This window comes from Protomyctophum parallelum, assembly GCF_964188405.1.
Source record: "Protomyctophum parallelum genome assembly, chromosome: 5".
In the NCBI taxonomy this organism is placed as follows: Eukaryota; Metazoa; Chordata; class Actinopteri; order Myctophiformes; family Myctophidae; genus Protomyctophum; species Protomyctophum parallelum.
The window spans coordinates 40,389,015-40,412,017 of NC_139702.1; the positions used below are offsets into that span (position 1 = coordinate 40,389,015).

A 23,003-nucleotide genomic window follows, 5' to 3' on the forward strand; every position below is an offset into this window, starting at 1 on the left:
TCTGTCTCAGAATGCAGATTTTTAAGGTCTATGACTATGTCTTGTCCATACATGTCCTGCTCATAGTCCTCTTCTATCTTCACTTCATCTACTTCTACTTGTACTTGTACTTTCTGTTTATTGCTAAAAATCTCCGGATGCTCTGCCAGCTGGTGCTTCTTAAGGATATACTGCCTGTTGAAGCCTTTGTTGCATTCGGTGCAGGAGAACGCAAAACTCCCTGTGAACACGATGCACTCGTGCTGGTCCCGCTCCAAATGCTTCTCGAACATCTTCCCGCAGTCGGAGCACCCGTATTTTTTGTTGCTGTGTTGGCTGTGTTCGTGGACCATGCGGCACTTGTTGTATTTAAAATTCTTGCCGCAGAAAGTGCAGCTGAATTTCGTTCCACTGTGGATTCTCTCGTGGATTGTCAAACTCTTCCATGTGTTAAATGTCTTGCCACAGTAACTGCACGTGAAAACCAAGACATTGCACACCTTTTGGTGTCTGGGCACTCCAAGGAAATAGGTCTTCTTGCACACGCGACATTTCCTTTTAGGCCTTTTATCCTCCGATATGGAGTCATCATGACCTGCAAGACAACGACATTTACAATTTGGAAGGGATCAATAAAATATGTTTTTCTCTGTAGGCACAAGTCATCGATGAGCAACCCTCATTCATATTTGTACTGGGCATATACAGTACGTAATATTTTTAATTTAACTATTTATCCCTATTCTCAGCATGTCATAATAGGAATATTTACCAAAAACAGACAATCTAACGTGTCACTCACATTGCAGCGGGTTGTGAGCTTATACATTGGATATTTCTTTGGCAAAACACTTTGGCATAGAGGAGAAAATAGGAGGGGACCAAGTGAAAACCCCTGGTGGTCAAACAGATGAACTGGTTATATTTCTGACCTTCTGTTGATATCAATGTGTCATATCACATCAACAGTGAGTCTAAAAATAACAGTAATCAGTTGTGGAGCTCTTTTAGGGCTGGCACGATTACACATTCCAGTTGACGATTAATTGTCACACAAATAATTGTTTTTGGGCGGTGGAAATTGGAACATTATGAAGGAGTTTGCCTTTTAGGCCTTGTAACAAAAAAAAGTGCACAGGGCAGATATGACAAATAACTGAAATATACCAAGACATTATGAATGTTATACTTTAACAGTAGATCTGCTGTTTCTGCTTTTTTATGTATGAACATCTTTCAACATTGAAATGATTATGACAAAATAATTGCGATTATCTCAAATACTTTTATGTACGACGATTATGTAATAGTTGTGACAACCCTATGGTCATGTTATCGCATGTATTTTTAGTCCCAATGGAGACAGGATGACAATGTCAGTTTTTTCGCTTTGGTCTCAAGCAACAGAAACTACTCGCTGAACTGCCACGGAATTTGCCGCTTTCTGAACGATCCCCATTGATTTTGCTGACCAAATGGACTTTTTCTCTAGCGCCACCATTAGACTGACCTTCATAATCATCGTCCATGGCGTCTTCCTCCGTTTTAACAGCCGCCACCGAGAACTGACACACCGTTTGTGACCCCTTTAAGAAATGAAGCAGAGTCATGAATGTCTTCTGGTGTTGTTAGACACACTTAACACTTACATCGCTAGCATTTATTGACAAATGATATAATTCACGCCTGATTTTTTCACAGTTTAGCTCTTATTTTGAAAAGCCACATTTCCAGACTTCCGGTACTGATCATAAAATAGGAATTTGAAGGGTGCAGGTTCAGGTCCTCTGTAGCAAACTGAGCTAAGCGAGTGCAGTGGAGAGCTTCACAGCTTCGGCTCCCTACCGTGGAATAAACCTTGTTTTGACCAAAAATGCCATCTGGGATAAGGAATAGAAGGGGTGTTTATGATGATGAGGCTCTAAGATGGCCGACCCAGTGTTATGACAACAACATCTAGCAACCCAATGCTAATGTAAGTAGCATTATGACTTGATCGATCGAATGCACTATAAAAGAGCAATTGCCGTACAGTGTTGTTTTTGGCAGGCATTTTTTAGATTTAGTCAGTCTTAGTCTTTTGGAAAAATGCTTAATTAGTCTTAGTCATTTGGAAAAATGCTTAATTAGTCTTAGTCAGTCTTAGTCATTTATATCCTTGATAGTTTTAGTCGACGGAAACTCCTAAGGGTTTTAGTCAGTTTTAGTCATTTTAGTAAAAGGTTTTAGTCCATTTTTAGTCAAAATTTTAAAAATGTCTTTAAATAAAATGTCTATAGCTACAGGTATTAATACATTGGCATTGGAATCAAGGTTGACAGGTTGTCATTGTCATATGAAGCTATATGATTCCCTGCTTTCATATGACATGAGAAAAATAAAAATACAATGGCAGTCCCTCAGTCAAATGGTCACAAATATACCGGTATATAACTTCAACTGAGAGTTCAGATGCAAATAATAACATAAAAATAAAATGTATGATAGGCTATATATAGGCATATACCGGTAATATCTAGGGATGCACCGAAAGGGAAATTCTTGGCCGAAACCGAATACCGAATATAGGAAACAGTTGGCCGAAAACCGAATACCGAATAGCCGAATACATCTTTGTTGTAAAGCTACCTGATTATGGCAAAAGACATGATTATGGCAAAACCCAACTTAAATAATAAACACTTATGCGTCCATTAAAAAACATCTAATTAATTGGAGGCTTTGTGATTAATTAATCTCAATTAATCACATTTTAATCGCATATCAATAGGCCTATTTGACCTGAACTGTGAGCTTTTTTTTCTACATAAGCATAGGCAATGAAACAAGTAGTAATAATAATAGTGATAATAATATTATTTATATAATGCTTCTCTGAGTACTTAAAGACACTTTTCAAGGAGAACATGAGAAAACAAATAAATACAACTTTATTAGAGAAAAACTAAGACTATGGAATAAAATTAATTAAAGTGGAATGAGAGAGCAATATTCCAGAGGTGGGTTTGAATTTATAGGTGGTGGCATGTCTCTGAATTTTCATTTTGTGTGCATTTTGACAGGTCTGCCTGCTGTGGACAGTGAAACCCTGAGCATTACACAGGCAGACGCAACGATAGTCTATCATTCATTGTTAAAGCTCCAAATGATATTCCCATTCGTCTTTGTCTGCCCGTGTAAACGCAGCAGCGAGTGTGAGGGGTTGGGGAACAGATGGAAAGTACATAGTGTTATTAAGGCGGACTCCTTCTAACTATATGGAAGAAACTAACGTTAGATCCCATGCTAGCAGTAGCTTCCCTCGTCAGACAACACAACACCACCACAGATCGGGTGGAAGCTGCTGCCTAGCTGATATCACTGCTTGTGCCCGTGGATGGGAAATAAAATTTAAAAGGCTATGGAAGCTTGGATGAAAGCACAGATGTGTGCAATAAAGTTTTGTCATCCCTGTGCATCCCGTGTGCTGCTCGTGTGTTGTGAGTCTGTCGTTGGACTCGCTGCCTGCTGATGCAACAGATGCATAGTTAAAGAGCGTCATAAGCATGCGCCCTTCCTGCGCTGGAAGTAGCAGATCTACAAGTTATCTACCCGTCGCAATGCACAGCGCTTTGAGCTTGTACATCTGTGATTTTCCCGCAGTTTAGTTGAATTATATCGATTCACAACTTTAGGACCCCTACAAACTTTGTTCGTCAATCCACTAACATTTTCGTCTAGCCTCGTCTTGTCAACGATAACACACACACGTCTCGTCATCGTCATCAAACAGAGCTACGGTATTTAGCTCGTCAGCGTCAGTCTTGTCCCGAATTATTTTAGTGTCGTTCGTTTTAGTCCGTCTTAGTCCTGGAAAAAGGGCCGTTGACGTCGTCATTTACGTTATCGTCAGTCCTGACGAAAACAACACTGTTGCCGTAGGGCTACGCCAATGGCGTTAAGGGTAGCATTAACTAATAGGCTTCAATTCACGTACATCTAGGTCAATGGCGTGAAGCAGTGCTTCCCAAACATTTCAGGTCGAGACCGAAAACAGATATTAAGACATATTAGATATTAAAAATAACTTAAATATACAAAGAAAACGCTGACACATTTAATTTAAACAAAATCACTTGTGTGAAGTGAGGGGCGCTCTTACAGTATCATCATACATCACATTCTGTGCTCAGCCAATCAGCTGAGCACATTCCGTGCTCATACAGACACACACAAAGCTGTGCATGGGAGGTGCTAGCACCGCTCAAAAAACTTTCCAAATAGCAGAAATAGTTGATCTACAAGCTTACAGCACGTCATGAAGTGAGGTGTTGTAAGCTCGTAGATCTGCTATTTCTGAAACGATTGACGATTATGCAACAAATAATTGCGATTATCTTTATCTCAAATAATTGCGATTAGACGATAGATGGATAATTGTGACAGGCCTACTTCTGACAGACTGGTAGATTGAGCGGCTCCCGTCACTGCAGCAGCGTGTGATGAAGGAGGAGCAGTCACCGTCACCCCTCCTGCTCTGACCGCAGTGCGTGTACGCAGTGCGCGGACGCAGTGAACCCCTAATTGCTCCTGATGTGTAGGTTGGTGCCTTGCATGGTTTCCTCTGCCGTCGGTGTATGAGTGTGTGTGAATGGGTGATGGCTTTGGACAAAAGCGCCAGATATGACTTAAATACTGACCGCAGTGCGTGGACGCAGTGGACGTCCGCTCGTCTTCATGTGTCCTCCTCCTCCGACGAAGACGACAGCGGTGTGCATCAAAGGACCGCTCAAGTTCACATCTCTGGCTGCAATGTGTGATGATGGGGAAAAAAATAGATAAAGCATTTTGCTTAACTGAAAAAAGGAAGACAAAACACGATAACTAATTGATGTGGTGCCATAGGAGAGATAACATACAGTATATTGAATATAAAATAAAAGTATGTAAATAGAGCTGTGTTATTGACACTTTTCTTTGAGAGATGACAACTATGTTAAAAAAAAAATATATATATATATATATATATATATATATATATATATATATATATATATATATATAAATTTTCTGTCAGAAATAGCTATACATCCATATAGGAGAGGTTAGCTTGGTATACACTTTTGAAAGCTGACAGCAGTATTTCAATGTTTTGCATTCATTTGGTATAAAAACCTTTGCGACAAGTAGCAGAAATGTATTCAAATGTAATAGAATTAAAGTAAGTTAACCAACTGAAAATGTATAGAGAGGGTATGCACGTGACATCATCATCATACCCGGAAGTTATGCGGGAACGCCAATAAGATAAAAACGGATTATAATGAAGTCAAAACAAACAAAACAATGAACATTTTAAAACTACAATAACCTTGTGAAGGACCAGGGCTTTCTGTTACGGTCGAGTCATCATCTTTAACTGGTCTGAACAAAGAGAGAGCCTCTTCTCCACTCAGCACCTGTTGCACCGCAGGCAGAGCCTCTGCACCCACTGCCCTTCTGTCTGAAGCTGTTATTAGAACACACACACACACACACACACACACACACAGACACACAATGAGACTTGAGCCTTCTCTTAGGTCAGTGTTTCAAGACGAAAGGCCTCGTCAACCATCACAGACAGGTCTGGTGCCACAGGAGCGATAACATAACATTGAATAGATATAAATGTGTAAATAGAGCTGTGTTACATTGACACTTTTCTTTGAGGGAAGACTATCTTATTAATTTAATTATATGTAAAAACTAAAAATGCGGTTAGCTTGGTATAGACTTTTGAAAGTTGACAGAGGTATTTCAATGTTTTGCATTCACTTGGTAATTTAATTAAAGTAAGTTGCTCTGTTTAGGAACAGTCTTTCTATGTATAGCCTACCTACTGTATGACTGTGAAGTCATTTGGTGTAAACAGTGCAGCTAAGGATACATAACAAGTTGTATGTATTCCTTAAGGTTGACTGCTCCATTAGATTTAGACATTCATTCTCCCCCTGTCACAACAGTTCACAAACCTGTCTCAGTAGCAGCAGCAGCAGTAGTAGTGTGTGCAGACTCAGTGAGGATGCTCTCAGCAGGAGTACTAGTGTGTGCAGGCTCAGAGAGGAGGATGCTCTCAGTAGCAGTCGGAGCAGTGTGTGCAAAGAGGATGCTCTCAGACTCAGCAGCAGTGTGTGCAGATTCAGACCCCGAGAGGATGTTCTCAGTCTCAGCAGCAGCAGTAGTGTGTGCAGACTCTGCAGACTCACAGAGGATGCTCTCGGTCTCCAGCTTGCTGCCCCGCCGCTGCTCGCTCGTCCTCAGAGCTTCTTCAAAGAGCCGGACCATCTCCGTGGCGGTGTGCGCCATCACCGCCTGCAGCACGCACTCCACGCGTGCACGAAACACCGCGGAGGACGAAGAAGACATTTTGTTCAAACCTTCAGAAACAAGGACAACACGCGTGTGGTGTGCACGTGGGTGGTGGAGCCATTGTAAACAATGTCCGTACGTAAGACCCTTATATACTCTATGGTAAGACCCCACCTAAACTTTAACATAGGCCTACAAAGCACGAAAATTATAATAATACAATAATTAAGTTTCTATATATCCAGATTGTTTTGATTGTGAATCTCTCTTAATGATCAGTCCGCCATAGCTCCGAATCAGTGTTGCCAGGTTTTGTGAGAGAAATAAGCAACGAGGTCTGTGAAAACAATCCCAAAAAGAAGCGAGCCTGGCCTTCGCCCTCCTTTGTAAATAATCAGAAAATCCTAGACAATTAGAAAAAGGTGGAATATTTTGTAAACATTTTAACAAAGCAAATCTTGTCAAGGGGTCCTGGGGTCCTTCCTGGCATAAAATGTTTTCATGAATTTGGCTGTCCTTGTCTTGAAAATGAAACCCTGGTTAAAAAACATTAGGAAACAACCCACCTTATCGCACCCTTGGCCTTGGCCTTATGTAAACAAGTCTTAGTGCTTTTTTTTTTACCTAAAGGTTTTATGACATTCATTTTCATTTATTTTTCTTTTTTCTTTTAGGTTTTATGACCTCAATTACACCCAAAAAACCTGAACTTTGAACATTCACTGGATTTTCTGTGGTCTGAAGTTTTCAGAAAACCCCAGATCACAGAAAATCTACTGAATGTTAAAAGTTCATGTTTTTTGGGTGCAATTGAGATTAGAAAACCTAAAAAAAATAAGAACAATTCCAAAACCTTTTTTTTAATGTCACAATCCCTTTAATAAAAATGTAAATCACAGAAATAACAAATCCAATGTCGCTTATAATCCGCGGACATGGCAACACTGCTTCGCATGCCTGATCATTAGGCTTCCTCGTACCACCGGCCGGGACATGGCTGATCTACAAGCCCACAACGCGTCGCCCACTCGACGCCCTGTGAGCTTCTAGATCGGTCATGTCCCAAGCGCGATAGGCGTAACCCTTTTAATACTCTATGGGCGTAACACAGGATTCGCGCTTACGACAGTTTGACAGACACCATTACTGCACTTTACGGTAGCCGTGTTTAACGTGCTGCTGCTGCTGCTGGCATTTTTGAATTCAGACAGCTGCCAAAAGGTACAGAAAGTTGTTCTGTTGTTCTTATTATTGCATGATCAGCTTTGATACATTTGGCGGTGTCCTCCGCCCATCTTGCCGTTACGAACACGGCTGTAGTTATGTTTGACAAGCTTGATTGTTAAGTTGTTTCATGGATTACAATATCAACTATATTAAACGCCCTTTCAGCCTTTGATCAATAGATGTATTTTATTGAAAGCAAAAGTCAGACTCGATCAAATACATCTATGAATGTCTTAATCCAAAACGCCTTTTGTCAACTTAAAGGTCCTCTAGCCTATGCTTTTTGATGCACTGGCTATTTTGTGAATGCTGGCTGTTTGTGTTTACCTTTTAGGGCAGTGGTTCCCAAAGTGGGGTCCGGGAACCCCCAGGGGTCCTTGACTCGAGGAGTTCCAGGGGGTCCCCAGCTAAATGATATAGTTTTGAAGCAAATGGACCCTTATGGGTCTGTAACTCAAATGGTACCAAATGGACATTTGTACGCTCAGTCAGAGTTAAATTAACATTGATTTTACAATATAAATTGGGGGTCCTAGAAATAAACATGCCATTAAATTGGGGTCCATAGATGAATGCATGTCAAACTGGGCGATCTTGAAATTAAACGGGTTGAGAATCACTGCTAGCGCCGTAAAAGTCTTCTCTTATGGGGGTCCCTGGCATATCTTTTCAAATGGGGTCTGCGGGCTAATTAGTGTCAATTTGGGGGTCCTTGACATGAAAAAGTTAGGGAACCACTGTTGTTGTTTATAGAGTTATTAAGTTACTGTACAGTAGCTATAGCTTATAGCTATAATGTTATTTGCCTTGCCCAGGCAATGCGCATTGGACTGCCCGCAGAGACATTACAAGGCGTGTCTATGAAATCACTGGTCCTGTGCATGTTCCATGCATTCTTTCTGCACATTTATTGACACTTGCATCAGTGGTTTTCAACCAGTGGTCCGGGGACCACCAGTTGTCTCTGTCGAGGTTCCAGGTGGTCCCCCCAGCTAAATGATGGAAAGTTGGCAACCAAATGGAGCCTTATAGATCTTTAACTCTTGAGAGTTTCATTTTTAAACTCAAGAGTTCAATTATTGTTAAAGGACAACTTTAGTTTTTTTCAACCAAGATTCATGTTTTAGGTTGTCATTAGAGAAAGTAAAAGGTGAGTGTAATCTTTTTTTTCATTTGCTGCTTTCTTTCGTTTTAGGGATTTTAGCTGTTTTTGACAGGGGGGCGGGGGCATTCGAGCATGGGGCTAAATATGTATTTCTTTACAAAATGTCATAGCGATTTCTTTTTTTTATTATTTACTATAGTCTACTAGACGCCAATAAATTACATCTGGCCACAAAAGATCACAGGATCTACTGAATGTGTCAAACTGACATATTGAGCCTATGACACACAGTGTGGCTTCCCCCCAGTAGGCTACCTTCACATTCAGTAGATCCTGTTATCTTTTGTGGCCAGATGTAATTTCTTGCGGTCTAGTAGGACTATAGTAAATAATAAAAAAAGAAATCGCTATAAAGTTTTGTAAAATAATACATATTTAGCCCCATGCTCGAATGCCCCCGCCCCCCTGTCAAAAACGGCAAAAATCCCTAAAACTAAAGAAAGCAGCAAACGAAAATGTAATCTTTTACTTTCTCTAATAACAACCTAAAACATGAACCTTGGTTGAAAAAAACTAAAGTTGTCCTTTAAACATCCGCATTACTTAATTTACAAGAAGTCCACACATTAGAACAGGAACAGTAGAGAACAATTGTTATTTTGACCAATGTTTGCCTGTTCTCTCCTATGGCACCACATTTATCAATACAACATGGAATTGTGGACAAAATGTCATCCAACGATAACAAAATATTGAGGCTTCGCTAAATGTCATCAAAGGTCTGTGGCTCAAATGCAGAATAAATAACGGGCCTTGATATGAAAACGGTTGACAACCACTGACTTACATGATTACACTGGGAATGCATTGTTCTGGGAGTGCAATAATAGTTAATCGAACAAATATGTTAAATAGGATTGATAAGGACTGTTATTCAAAGGTTAGATTTAGGGATCGCCTCAGTGGTGTCCGATTTGAACTTAAACCGGGCCAGATACCTCGGAGCGTAGGAGTCGTATATGGTACGAACTACGAAGGGGTCTGGATTAACACCGTGGTTCGTATTTGTGTCTGGAGTCTTGTGTCCTATGTTCTGTATCCTGTGTCTTGCTTGGGTCCAGTAGACTGGATTTGGGATTGTTGGAGATACCATGTGCGTGGGTTGGCATCTGAGGGTTTGAATCTGAGAGCTGTCCTTTAATACTGTGTTGTCAGAGTGATGTCAAAATTATGTCATTATTCCGCTGTCAGAGTGATGTGTTATCATTCCCATCTGAAGATCCAAGTGATGATGTCAGTGTTGGTATGCCCATATATGGGTATTCAGGTAATGTAGTCTCGGGTTGGTCCCTATGTGGAGAGTCTTCGTAACAAAAATGTAAACGCTACATTAATAATAATAATATATATATACAATCGTTTCCAAAAAATATCAAGAAAGTGCATCTGCAACTTCACAAAGAGTAACGATGCAACGTGTTGAGAGCTTGCAGATCTGCCTGTTAGAGAGTTCACAGAAGTAAGAAGTCAGGGCTTTATCTACAGGTTGTCATGGCAACGCATTCATGAGAGTCATTGTCTTGTGATTGCGACATCTGTGACACAATGTGACGTCAATTCCCATCTTAAAAAACATGGACCGTTAATGCTTCAGAAGAGATGCATGCTGTCGTCTCCAGATTGAAGTGTACAAAATGCCACACTTTGTTGAGGTTATTCTAAACGAGTGAAAAACAACAAAACCGTCATAAAGGTATTTGGGGACGTGGATCATGGCCTTACGCCTCACCATTAACTCCAACAACCCGCCCCTGGTGGCGCTGTTGGCTGCAGAGCATGTGAAGGGGAGCGTGAAGCTCTCTGTGGAGGAGGGCAAAGACACCAGGCTCCGCATCTCGGATGCTCTGCATTTCACGGATGTTAACTCCATTGCACGCTACCTGGCTTGCATGGCCCCCGCCCTGGGCCTTTACGGATCCAACATGATGGAACAGACAGAGGTGGACCACTGGCTGGAGTTCAGCGCCCGGCGTCTCTGTGGTCAGACCGGGCTCACAGAAGCCCTGGAGGACCTGGACAAGACCCTGTCCATCAGAACCTTCCTGGTGGGAAATATTGTCACCCTGGCTGACCTCTGTGTCTGGGCTGCACTCAATGGCCATGTGGAGTGGTCCGGTCAGGATGGATCCTTCCTCCATGTCCATCGATGGTTTAACCTCCTGGCTTCTCAGATGCCATTCACTGCTGTGGGCAGCAAGTGGACCAAGGGCAAAGCTCCCCCACACAAGTCCAACTCGGAGGAGAGGGAGAAAAAACAGGATGTGGGGAAATTTGTTGAGCTGCCAGGAGCTGAGATGCGAAAAGTCGTGGTCCGCTTTCCCCCAGAGGCTAGCGGGTACCTGCACATTGGCCATGCCAAAGCTGCTCTGCTGAACCAGCACTACCAGGTGACATTTCAAGGCAAGTTCATCATGCGCTTCGATGACACCAACCCTGAGAAGGAGAAGGAGGACTTTGAGAAGGTGATCCTGGAAGATGTTTCCATGCTACAGATATATCCGGACCAGTTCACGTACACCAGCAACCACTTCCCCACCATCCAGCGTCTGGCAGAGCAGCTGCTGACTGAGGGCAAAGCTTACATCGACGACACGCCACCAGAGCAGATGAAGCAGGAGAGAGAGCAGCGCATTGAGTCCAAGAACCGCAGCAACTCGGTGGAGCAGAACTTTAAGATGTGGGAGGAGATGAAGGCTGGTACAGAGCGTGGTCAGACTTGCTGTATGAGAGCCAAGATCGACATGGCGTCCAACAACGGCTGCATGAGAGACCCCACCCTCTACCGCTGCAAGAACGCTCCCCATCCCCGCACAGGCAGCACTTACAAGGTGTACCCAACGTACGACTTTGCCTGTCCCATTGTGGACAGCGTAGAGGGGGTGACCCACGCCCTGAGGACCACCGAGTACCATGACCGCGATGACCAGTTCTACTGGGTGATCGATGCACTGCGACTCAGGAAGCCCTACATTTGGGAGTATGCCAGGCTCAACCTCAACAACACTGTACTGTCCAAGAGGAAGCTCACCTGGTTTGTGGACCAGGGCTACGTCGATGGCTGGGACGACCCCCGTTTCCCCACCGTCCGAGGAGTGCTGAGAAGAGGAATGACTGTCGAGGGCCTCAAACAGTTTATCGCTGCTCAGGGAGGATCCAGGTCGGTGGTGAACATGGAGTGGGACAAGATCTGGGCCTTTAACAAGAAGGTGATAGACCCTGTGGCTCCCAGATACACCGCATTGTCCAGCTCATATGTGGTCTCTGTTGACATCCCTGAAGCCGCTGAGGAGATGAAGGAGGCTGCCAAACACCCCAAGAATGAGGAGGTGGGGAAGAAGGAGGTGTGGTATGGACCCCGGGTGCTGGTGGAGGCGGGAGACGCAGAGACCTTCAAGGAGGGCGAGATGGTAACCTTCATCAACTTGGGGAACCTCGTCATCACCAAAATCAATAAGGATTCCAGTGGTAAGGTGCTGTCCATGGAGGCTCGTTTGAACCTGGACAACAAGGACTTCAAGAAGACCACCAAGATAACCTGGCTGGCTGTCACAAACAGAGCCCCACTGCTCCCTACAATCTGTGTCAACTACCAACACCTCATCTCCAAGCCTGTCCTGGGGAAAGAGGAAGACTTCAAAGAGTACATCAACAAAGAAAGCAAGAAGGAGGAGAGGATGCTGGGAGATCCCTGTCTGAAGAACCTGAAGAAAGGTGACATTATCCAGCTGCAGAGGCGTGGCTTTTACATATGTGACCAGCCTTACGAGCCAATCAGCCCTAACAGCTGCAAGGAGAGCCCATGTGTGCTGATTTTCATCCCAGACGGACACAAAGATAAAGATATGCCCACGGCCGGCTCCAAGGACAGGAGCAAGGCCCAGGCAGCCAAAAACACTCCTGCTGTCCCTGCCAAGTCTCCAGCAGCTAAATCAGAGTTCAAACAGTTGACGGGGAAAGAGTATAAACCTGGGATCACCACACCTGCCTCTAGCCCTCCTCCTCCCACCTCCTCCACCACCCCCTCCTCAGCAGGCCTGCATGAGCAGGTAGCTGAACAGGGAGACGTTGTGCGGAAGCTGAAGTCGGAGAAAGCTCTGAAGGAGCAGGTTGATGCAGCCGTGAAACAGCTGCTAGCTCTGAAAGCACGGTACAAGCAGGCCACAGGCCAGGAATATAGGCCTGACAAAGCCCCCAAGGATCAGGTGGATGAGGCAGTGTCCCTGCTGGCCCTGAAGAACCAGTACAACAGCTTGAGCCGAGAGGACTACAAGCCTGTGGTTGCTGCAGGGGCCACCGGTGGAGAGGACAAGAACCGCAAGGAGAGGGAGAACAAGTCTGAGAAGCAGGGAGGACGAGGAGTATGGAAGAAGGCCAAGGGAGAGAAGGGTGGCCAAGGCAAGGACTCTTCAGGAGGTGCTGGAGGAGGAGCCGGAGGAGAAGGCCAGGCGCCAAAGAAGCAGACACGGTTGGGAATAGAAGCCAAGAAAGAGGAGAACCTGGCAGGCTGGTATTCCGAGGTGATAACCAAGGCAGAGATGATCGAGTATTATGACGTCAGTGGCTGTTATGTCCTCCGTCCATGGTCCTTTGCCATCTGGGAGACCATCAAAGACTTCTTCGACAAGGAGATTAAGAAGATGGGAGTGGAGAACTGCTACTTCCCCATGTTTGTGTCCCAGGCTGCCCTGGAGAAGGAAGCGACCCACATCGCAGACTTTGCCCCAGAGGTGGCATGGGTGACTCGCTCGGGGAAGACGGAGCTGGCAGAACCCATTGCTGTCAGACCCACCAGTGAGACGGTGATGTACCCAGCCTACGCCAAATGGGTTCAGTCCCACAGAGACCTGCCCATCAAACTGAACCAGTGGTGTAATGTTGTGCGCTGGGAGTTTAATCATCCCCAGCCGTTCCTGAGGACCAGAGAGTTCTTGTGGCAAGAGGGACACACGGCCTTCGCCACCAAGGAAGAAGCAGTGGAGGAGGTGTTGCAGATCCTGGACTTGTATGCCAGAGTTTATGAGGAGCTGATGGCCATCCCTGTGGTAAAAGGCAGGAAGACGGAAAAGGAGAAGTTTGCCGGAGGGGATTACACCACCACAGTAGAGGCCTTCATCTCTGCTAGTGGCAGAGCCATCCAGGGAGCCACATCTCACCATCTGGGTCAGAACTTTGCCAAGATGTTTGGGATTGTGTTCGAGGACCCTAAGAAGCAGAAGCAGTTTGTGTACCAGAACTCGTGGGGCCTCACCACCAGGACCATCGGCGTTCTGACCATGGTCCACGGAGACAACATGGGCCTGGTGCTGCCGCCCCGTGTCGCCTGCCTACAGGTGATCATCATCCCCTGTGGTATCACAGCTGACCTGCCACAGGCAGAGAAAGACGCCATCATGGCCAAGTGTTCCCAGTACCTCAGCAGGCTGCGGAAAGCTGACGTCAGGGTGAAGGCTGACCTCCGAGACAACTACAAGCCTGGATGGAAGTTCGCCCACTGGGAACAAAAGGGAGTGCCAATCCGGCTGGAGGTCGGTCCTAAAGACATCAAGCAGAATCAGTGTGTTGCTGTGAGGAGAGACACGAAAGAGCGCCTCACTGTGGCAGAGACTGAAGTGGAGAACAGACTCCCACATGTACTGGAGGAGATCCAGACCAACCTGTATAAGAAGGCTTGTGATGACCTGAAACAACACATGGTGGCTGCAGACTCAATGGAGGAGTTTCAGAAAGAACTGGACCAGGGCAAGATTGTCCAGATTCCGTTCTGCGGAGGCATCGACTGCGAGGACTGGATTAAGAAAACCACAGCCAGGGACCAGGACCTGGAGCCCGGGGCCCCGTCGATGGGAGCCAAGAGTCTGTGTATCCCCTTCGATCCCCTGAGGAAACCGCAGCCTGGACAGATGTGTGTGAGCGGCAAGGAAGCTGCTCAGTTCTACACCCTGTTTGGACGCAGCTACTAAACAAATATGACGATGGTGGACAGTGTGGTTTAACCCATTTAGACCTGAGGCCCATTTAAAAAAAAAGGTTTTAAAAAATCTCAACAATTTTTGTATTTTTGTATTCACTCATATGTGACTTGAAAAATGTATAAAGAAGCCTTGATAAAAAAATTAATAAAAAAAGGCTTTCTCTGTGGGTTTTGCATGTTCTCCCCATGTCCCCTATGGTAGGTACTCACAAAAAACATGCAGTAATCCTGGTCTCTATAAACTACCTCCCCCTCGGCAGCCGGGGCGCCTGATGGAGGGGAAAGGAACTGTTCGGAATAACATGTTCCTTCCACGCGCTACGTCCGGCCGGGGAAACTCTCCCCTGTCAGGTGAAAAGAAGCAGCTTGGACTCCTCATGCATAGAAGGGTGCATGAGGTCAGCCCGCTGCCCCCCTAGGTTGGCAGAGGAAGTGTAGCCCTCTAGGATTACATTAGATAATTGACACTGGGTGAAAATAATGGGTTGCAAAATCGTGGGATAAAGAAATTAATAAAAAAATGTTTCTATGTCAGTGGTTCTCAAACATTTTTCATGTCAAGGACCCCAAAAATGATATGTATTTGGCCACCGACCCCCATCTCAAAATATGTTGTTCCAGGGACTATCCTCCTAATGTTGTTTTTCATCTGATATCTTGGAACGCCCAAGAGTCCAGCTGTCCAAACTCCAAGTGTAGTACTTGGTTTGGAAAATATGAAAACGTGGGTGCTCGGTAAAATAAAATGGTGTTAATTGTTACACTTTTGGTTCATTTTCCACTTTACACTCAGAATGTTACTGATGTACTGTAGTTATTGCTGGAGAACAGCAGCACTGTGTCCATTATTTCTTTGTCTTTCTGTCCATTTCCTCCTCGTGTTCCCTTGGTTACTGTACTCGGACTATCTCAGGACCTCTGCAGGCTAGACTCAGGCATGTCATCAGGGACGGGGAGAGAGTGTTAGAGAGGCAGGGGCTGAAATCCCATAAGAGGGCACTTTTGGACCAAAAAAATAGCAGATCTACAAGCTCTCAACACGTCACGCTGGCGCTGCGACACGTTGAGAGCTTGTAGATCAGCTATTTTCTCAACAAAATTCCCCAGGACCAACCCGGCATTAATGGTGGAATACTGTCTGGCACGTATTATTTATCTTGTTTTCTCCTAGTAACTACAATGCAATAATAAAGCGTTCAGAAATCCCCCCCCCCACAAAAAAGAAAACAATGCTTCAATTGTACATGTGGTCTCGGTCCTTGCGTCTTTCTAAAATGACTTAGACTGGTCTTTCTATTTTTGGTTTCAAAAGGTGTTCTAAAAGTTTGCTGCCTTGGTAACTTAAGGATTTAAAGGGTATATTTCAATCATTTTAAAGGTAAAATATATGTATTCATTTTGCTTCATTTGGGTACATTCAAAGTTCTCTCTCAAGGTTCTATTTCATTGTGTCTTAAAGCGACAGCTTTGGTTCCAACTCTGGGTTTTCTAAAATGGTTCTTATGGTCTCAAACTGGCAGCCCTATATTCTTACTAACTAACTATTAAGATAATTCCTTTGGGTTTCCTTTTTTCTGGTGGCCTGGACATTATAATTTAAGATCCCGCCTCTAGCGGCCGCGTAGCAGCCGGAGTCTGCTAACCGTGTGCGGATGGGGCCGATCTATGACTGGGTATTTTGGGAATAAATTAAATGTATGTAAGATCACAGGCATTCTAGGGCTATACCCTACATTGTTGTGCATGTCCAGTTCTGTTTGCCTTGCTCCCTCTGGTGTTCACACATGTTGACATGTCATCTTGCCTCTGTTTCCATGCCGACGTCGTCATCATCATCATAGACCGTCCTGGTGAGCGGGTTGATGTTCCAGCTGCTGAGGACTGTCGGACTGAGAGCGTTTTCCATGGCATCCGAGACGTACACATCTGGCACGCATTCTACAGCCTTTGTCACCTGTCCCAACGACACAGTGGCAAGAGACCTGGCCAGGTGACAGTCTGTCTCTATCCATAATGGCTGTATCCATATTTTCTCATGCTATTATGTTAAGAATTAGGATTATAGATATGATCCAAAAGGAAGCACACAGATCTCAGAAAACTCTGTACAATGAGAAAGAAGGGTTGTCCGCACACCTAATATATCTGCTCCCAGGAAACTTTTATTAAATAAATGATTTTTCGCCCCTTCCGGGTCTTCGTTTAATAAAATCAGATACACGGTGTGCCTTCTTTCTCATTGTAAGAATTAGGATGATAGCATATTGATTGATTGATTGCTTTATTAGCATTAGTGCAAAAAGCACAGCAAAGTAGAGTTAAATACAAAGTCTGCTAAGAGGATTTTAAACCAAAGAAAACCTATGGCTTGTTGTTTCCATTGAGGTCCTTCATATTCAGTTCATAGTTTGGTTAGAAGTCAAAATAAATATCTACAGACTTTTCTACAGCCAGTTTCATCTTCACATCACATTAACATGTGTAAAGAAGTGGCTGAAATATGTTTTTGGGTGTGCCGTGCACGCTATAATTAGTAGTTTCCATGAGAATAGGGCATAGGTTTTCTGGCAGCACTGAAAAATCTGCCATTCATTTTCCCCATAGAGATTTACAAACATGTTTTTTTTATATCAATTATTTTAAGCCTTGAATCAAGCCATCCAGGATCCTGGTTGATCATGAACATAAAACCTTTGATAGAATGAAAAGGAGAAAAAAAAGAAAAGGCCGATAACCTTCTCTGTATTCCATGCAGGCACTAACAAAATATCCCATCAGCACTGAGATTCCCAAGTTTGTGAACCGGCTTCTACAGACGGGGTGTGTGCAGCACTTGCCACTTGCTGTAGAGGCTGAGAGTACTTTGGGTACGAGAGGGAGCGAGTGCATTTTCCGGCACCGGCGTATTATATACTACAAAGTGTAGTTAGTTATATAATATAATTAACCCATTCTGGACGGTAACCCCTTTTGGTGTTTTAAGGATTATGTTCTACTTTAGCTATTGAAAAATAGCAGATCTACAAGCTCATAGCGCGGCACCAAGTGCCAGCCACCCTACGAGCTTGTAGATCTGCTATTTTTGAAAAATCGTGAACATGTGGCACGAATATTTTCAGATGGGTGTCGGCGGCCAAATTCATATAACTTTTGGGGTGCTTGACATGAAAAACCTTGAGAACCACTGACATAGAAACATATAGGTTTTTCAGAAAACTTACAGGATTTAGAAGGCATTTGTAGAATCGTCCTCGGGTCTAAATGGGCTTATACAGTATATAAATAAGCCTAGAATCAAATAAAAATAATTGATATATTTTTGTAAACCTCTACTGCTCCACTACTATGCCCTATATAGGAAAGACAGAAAACTGCTAATGGTTTTAGTAGTATTTCAACTAAGTTTTGATCAAAAAGCTCATAACCTCTCCGAGATACAGTATAATGCTATTAGATTAGACAGACAGATAGACAGACAGACAGAGAAAGATGTCCAAGAGGCACTAGTTCAGTGTCACTTTCTGGATCTCAGTATTATTCACGCTACATATTTATTTAGCCCCTCACAGCACTTGGCTCCACTTGTAGATTTGATTGTGGTTAATTGATCCATTTGTTTCTCACAGAGGTATTGTGGAGAAGAAGCTGGCTGCTTGTGTCAACATCATCCCTGCCATCAAATCTGTGTAAGTTTGTGAGAGTGTGTGTGTGTGTGTGTGTGTGTGTGTGTGTGTGTGTGTGTGTGTGTGTGTGTGTGTGCGTACACGTGCCTAATAATTTGTTATAGGGTAGGTACCCTAAAAAAACATGCAGTAATTATTCCCGGTCTCTATACTGCCTGGATCCGGTCAGCGAGCGCACCTGATGGAGGGGAAAGGAACTGGTTGGAATAATGTGTTCCTTCCTACGTCCTACCGGGGAAACTCCCCTCTGTCAGGTGATAAGAAGCGACCTGCTCACTCCTCATGCATTGCAAGGACTGTCTAAAGAGGACGATACGCGAAGACCGTACGGGCGACGCCATGTTGCTCCATGGAAGGAAAGAAACATGTGCAGTTGAGACCAAGGAAGCTGAACGCGGAAGTGTTGGCTGCATATAGCCCATTGCGCATGTTTCTTTCCTTCCATGGAGCACCATGGAGCAACATGGCGTCGCCCGTACAGTCTTCGCGTCTCGTCCTCTTTAGACAGTCCTTGATGCATTGCAGGAAGCATTAGCTCAGTTCGGGGCTCTCCTCACTTCCCAGGTAGGCGGGAGGGAGTGTATCGTCCAGGATTAAAGCTTAGGCAATTGGCACCGGGTGAAAAATGAGTTAGTTACAAAATCGTGGGAGAAAGAAAATGTGGGGAAAGAATTATGTAATTATAAACGCACAGGTCCACGCTCTGGTGAGAGCAGGAGTGGACCTGGTGAGACGTAGGAGGGGCCCGGACAGGAGACAACCCACAGAGCCTAGTCCCTCCATGTGCCAGAAGTGTACCTCCAAGCCCTGGCAGAGTAGTTCTGGAGTAGTTCCAACGGATTGTGTGCCCCTGGTTTTTCCCTAATGGGACTGATTGAGGGTAGCTACTGGGACGTAAGTCGGGACTTGATCACTCCCGGCTGGGTCGCCTGAGTGAGGGGTATGATGTTGCGAGACCCGAAACCCCGTTGACCTCAGGATACATCACTGAGGATACGTCCCAGGTGCATCCATGCAATGTTTTTTGTTATTAAACTTTAATTGAATAGCAATTCAAATGTCTTTTCAGTGAGAGAGAGGAATGTAATTGCTCTTTTTGATTCTCATAATTTGTTCTGAGTTGCATAACTCTGAATGTGCACCAAACTGCTGTGTAGGCTGCAGCACTGCAGCACACAGCATATGCAGTAACTCCCACGCACCTCTTCAAACAAAACAACAAAGTGTAGATTTTTCTCCTGTTTTGCTTTGTTGAATATTAGCCTATGCAACAGTTGGAATAGTTTAATTTAAAATCTGCCAATATGTAAGAACAGGCAGACCGACCCACATACCCTTACCTTGTAACTCTTTAGATATAGAGAGAGAAATAAAAGGCAAACAATGTTTAGGATGGGCCAGAACCACTGGACATCCTGTGTGACTATAGGAAGAAATGGTCAATATGCATACCTGCTTACCTTATCAACAACTGCATGGCTTGTCATGTGGGGTACTAATGAAAACATGGATATATGTTTACTGAATAGAGGGGGCATTTTTTACATGAAGTAGTTTAGAGACTGAAGAGAGTTTAAGTGAAAGTCTAACTAAACTCAGTCCAGGTAAACATAATTAAGTTCCTTCCCTTGAGTAGTGGGCTGAATCCGAGTGTGGGGGAAAAAAAGGTGAACTTCCACGGCACTCCGCTCAGTTGAGTTTTTAAAAGCCTTTATTGTCATGGTCTTTTGCCTAGCTACCCATTTAGGCCTGACCTCAAAATAAATAAATAAATCTTCTAAATCCTCCAGTTTTCTGAAATAAATATTTTCACGATTTTTCAAAAATAGCAGACCTACAAGCTTGCAGTGCGCCACTCGGTGGTGTGCTATGAGCTTGTAGATCTGCTATTTTTCAATAGCTAAATTATAACAATGATTTAAACACCAAAAGGGGTTTCCGGCCAAAATGGGTTAAAGCCATGACAAAGGCTTTTTAAAACTCAACTGAATTATTTGAATGCATTGTAGAAATGCATGGTTTTGAAAGTTGTACAGTACAACATGGCTGAATGTTTTATTTAGTGCAGTAGTCAGTCCTTTGGGCACATGTTTTGATCAGGAGATGATAGATTACTATACTTTATTCTTGTTGTCCCCAGATATGAATGGCAGGGTAAGATTGAGGAGGACAGTGAAGTGCTGCTGGTAAGTGTCTGTTACCCAACATGATGCTAGAATCTACAACTCAGTTTAAAACCCAGTTTTATGTATAGCTACTTTTTTATACTTTAGTGTGACGATGTTAGTATACGTAGGCAAGTAGGTTATTCATTTACGAAAAAGGCCTATAATAAATGACATTTGGTAACATTTCTTATCCGAAAAACGACAAACCATGTTAAACAAGTTAATAAAGCTCATCCACAGAAGCACAATCACAGAAAACAGTATTTGCAGGAAAGAAACCGAGGGCAGGACAGAAAAGCCTTATTTGAACTGCAGTTGGCTTAATTAACTGATGATTCAACTAATTTGTTGTGCTTTTAGATGATCAAGACCAGAAGTACTAAAGTGCCTGCCCTTGCCGAATATGTCCGGTAAGATATAATCAATGTATACTGTGGCCAGAGGTGGTAGAAAGAGGTTGCTAGCCTTCAAGTGAACTAGAATCCTATTTTTTTTTGTTAGGGTTTATCACTGTCGTCATTGTGGGTTCATAGTTTAGGACCACCTTCCTAATAATGACCTGTTCAACCACATAAAACCCACTTGGTTGACTGGAGTCCCCCAGGGGCCTATATTAGGCCCCTTCCCGGTTTTCCCTCTGCACTAAATGTTTTGGGTGAAAGTAGCACATCTACAACCTTGTAGTTCTGCCGTTTGTGTCGAATGTTCAGTCCAGAATAGACACGTATTCACTTTCACACAGCGGCCATGTTGCTCTCACGTCATATTTGCTGGTTGGGAATACCAACCAACAGGGGTAGAATTTATTATCTGTGACGATTTTACAAATGAACTCTCAGTTAATTTGTAAGTGTACATTTGGTTCCATTTGTATACTTTCAGAGTTATGGGGGTCCTTGGAACCACTTGTTCAACCACATCTTAAGTCGTGACTGCAGTTGCTTTAGCAGGTTATAAGTGAGCCCTTTGTTTACAGAAACCAAATTGTGTTATCAAATGAATAGAATTCAAAGCAGATGATAATTATGTTGCATCTTGACATTGACATCAAAACTAAAACGAGAAAAGCATGTCATTGTGACTGTGGCAGGTGCAATTAATTAAAGGGAACATTGCTGTCATTATGTCATATTATTTTCTAAACCCTTTATACTCGGATGATTCAAAGTGGAGTAGTTGGTTCACGCTATCACAGCCTTGACTGTGCCTGTGCGTCAAGGTCATTATAATTAAAGCTGAACTAAAAATGAAATTGTATTGTCTTTACAAAACTAATGACACCTAAATTATAAAATGCCCTTAGTTTTTCTCGACAAACTGCATGTATTGAAAAAAGTTGAAACTAAAACTAAACTATTATAAGTTAACCTTGGCATGTGTGTGTGGATAACTCCCATTGGTCCGTTGTGCTTTCCAGCTCCAACCACCCCTATGAAGTGGCTGAAGTCATTAGCCTGCCAATCGACCAGGGCAACCCGCCCTACCTCAAGTGGATTGGAGACGTGGTTCCCGAATAAAGACAACTAAACATACTGGCACATTTGTGAAGCAACAAAAACGTTTACCTTTCAGCAGCATTTACATCATTCCATAGTTACTGAACATGAACTGTATACTCGTGGAATAGTAAAAGTCAATAAAGATGCCCTGTGGATTTCATTATTATTTGGTTTTGTTAGTTTTATTTTTCCTGGCAAAATACAAGGTATTTAGTTTTTGTCTGTTTTGTATTGTTTCTTCCCATCCCCTTTCCCCAAGAGGACCAAGCCTAATGGCTTTCTTGTGACTATCCTTTTGAATGTAATTTCAATAAAGTAATCAAAACAAAAACCCTTTTAATGTCAGTTGCTCAACCTGGCCACTAGGTGGCAACATTGGTTAAAACAGAAAATGTTCTAGATCTAGATTCTAGACTAAAACATTCCCTGGGACTCTTTGAATTGTTACCCGTGTTTTTAAAAGTAATGGATCACAAATACTAGTTTTTATTTCTATTTTGAGAATAAGGCTAATGGCTTTGTCATTGCTGAAAATCCTTTGTTTCTAGATGTAAACATAAAACAAAGTTTAGTTGGTAGATTATTTATCTGTTATTACAATGCTTCACAGCAATAACTTCTAGTGCTGGAAAGCCTGTTTATTTCCCTTTTAGATGGTGCTCCATTTCTGAGGAACATGCATGTATTTCTACAGTAATGCCACAGATACAGCGTATTAGTGTGGTTGGTCGGCCAGTTTTATTGTACGTTTCAGTGTTTGTCGACTAAAACTAAGACGGAAAATGCTCGTCGACTAACTTGTTTCACTGAAAACTAAATGAAAGACTAAATATATTATTAACAAATTCATCAACAGATATAATATGAAGAATAAAATGGTAGGAAGGGACTAGTGGACAAGAGATCCAGTAAGTCATTTTACACTTGGTTGCATGCTGAAAATATCAGATCTACAAGCTCACAACACGCCACGCTGTGACG

At 43.3% G+C, this 23,003-nt stretch overlaps 2 protein-coding genes and 1 long non-coding RNA gene across 4 annotated transcripts; 2 read left to right on the forward strand and 1 right to left on the reverse strand.

Annotated features, from left to right (window-relative positions):
• Positions 1–1,507: 1,507 nt before the first annotated feature.
• On the reverse strand, positions 1,508–5,452 carry LOC310858435. The gene is made up of 3 exons (XR_014569204.1): positions 5,330–5,452; positions 4,659–4,765; positions 1,508–1,565 (listed from the first exon to the last, which is right to left on the reverse strand). It is a non-coding gene; the product is annotated as an uncharacterized lncRNA (long non-coding RNA).
• A 2,004-nt stretch (positions 5,453–7,456) lies between these two features.
• LOC310858507 (protein CutA homolog) lies at positions 7,457–22,188 on the forward strand. Of its 2 annotated transcripts, XM_083764641.1 has the most exons (7): positions 7,477–7,530; positions 8,352–8,413; positions 16,513–16,662; positions 18,299–18,358; positions 20,496–20,541; positions 20,884–20,933; positions 21,941–22,188. In XM_083764641.1, exons 2-7 carry the CDS (start codon positions 8,355–8,357, stop codon positions 22,038–22,040), a joined length of 465 nt encoding a protein of 154 aa, XP_083620767.1. In that variant the 5' UTR covers positions 7,477–7,530; positions 8,352–8,354; the 3' UTR covers positions 22,041–22,188. The 2 variants fall into 2 exon arrangements, with proteins under 2 accessions (XP_083620768.1, XP_083620767.1); XM_083764642.1 differs by lacking the exon at positions 8,352–8,413 and having other exon boundaries at positions 7,457–7,530; positions 16,514–16,662.
• LOC310859160 (bifunctional glutamate/proline--tRNA ligase-like) lies at positions 10,332–14,668 on the forward strand. The gene has a single exon (XM_083765559.1). The coding sequence runs from the start codon at positions 10,414–10,416 to the stop codon at positions 14,659–14,661; it is 4,248 nt and encodes a 1,415-aa protein (XP_083621685.1). The 5' UTR covers positions 10,332–10,413; the 3' UTR covers positions 14,662–14,668.
• Positions 22,189–23,003: the final 815 nt, after the last annotated feature.

Bases quoted from the DNA above. Each gene is read 5' to 3' on its own strand.
- LOC310858507 (XM_083764641.1), top strand. From the start codon at position 8,355: ATGCGCATTGGACTGCCCGCAGAGACATTACAAGGCGTGTCTATGAAA. The intron at 16,663-18,298 runs GTGACAGTCTGT...TGTTTCTCACAG, and splicing joins GTGGCAAGAGACCTGGCCAG to AGGTATTGTGGAGAAGAAGC. The intron at 20,542-20,883 runs GTAAGTGTCTGT...TTGTGCTTTTAG, and splicing joins AGGACAGTGAAGTGCTGCTG to ATGATCAAGACCAGAAGTAC.
- LOC310859160 (XM_083765559.1), top strand. From the start codon at position 10,414: ATGGCCTTACGCCTCACCATTAACTCCAACAACCCGCCCCTGGTGGCG.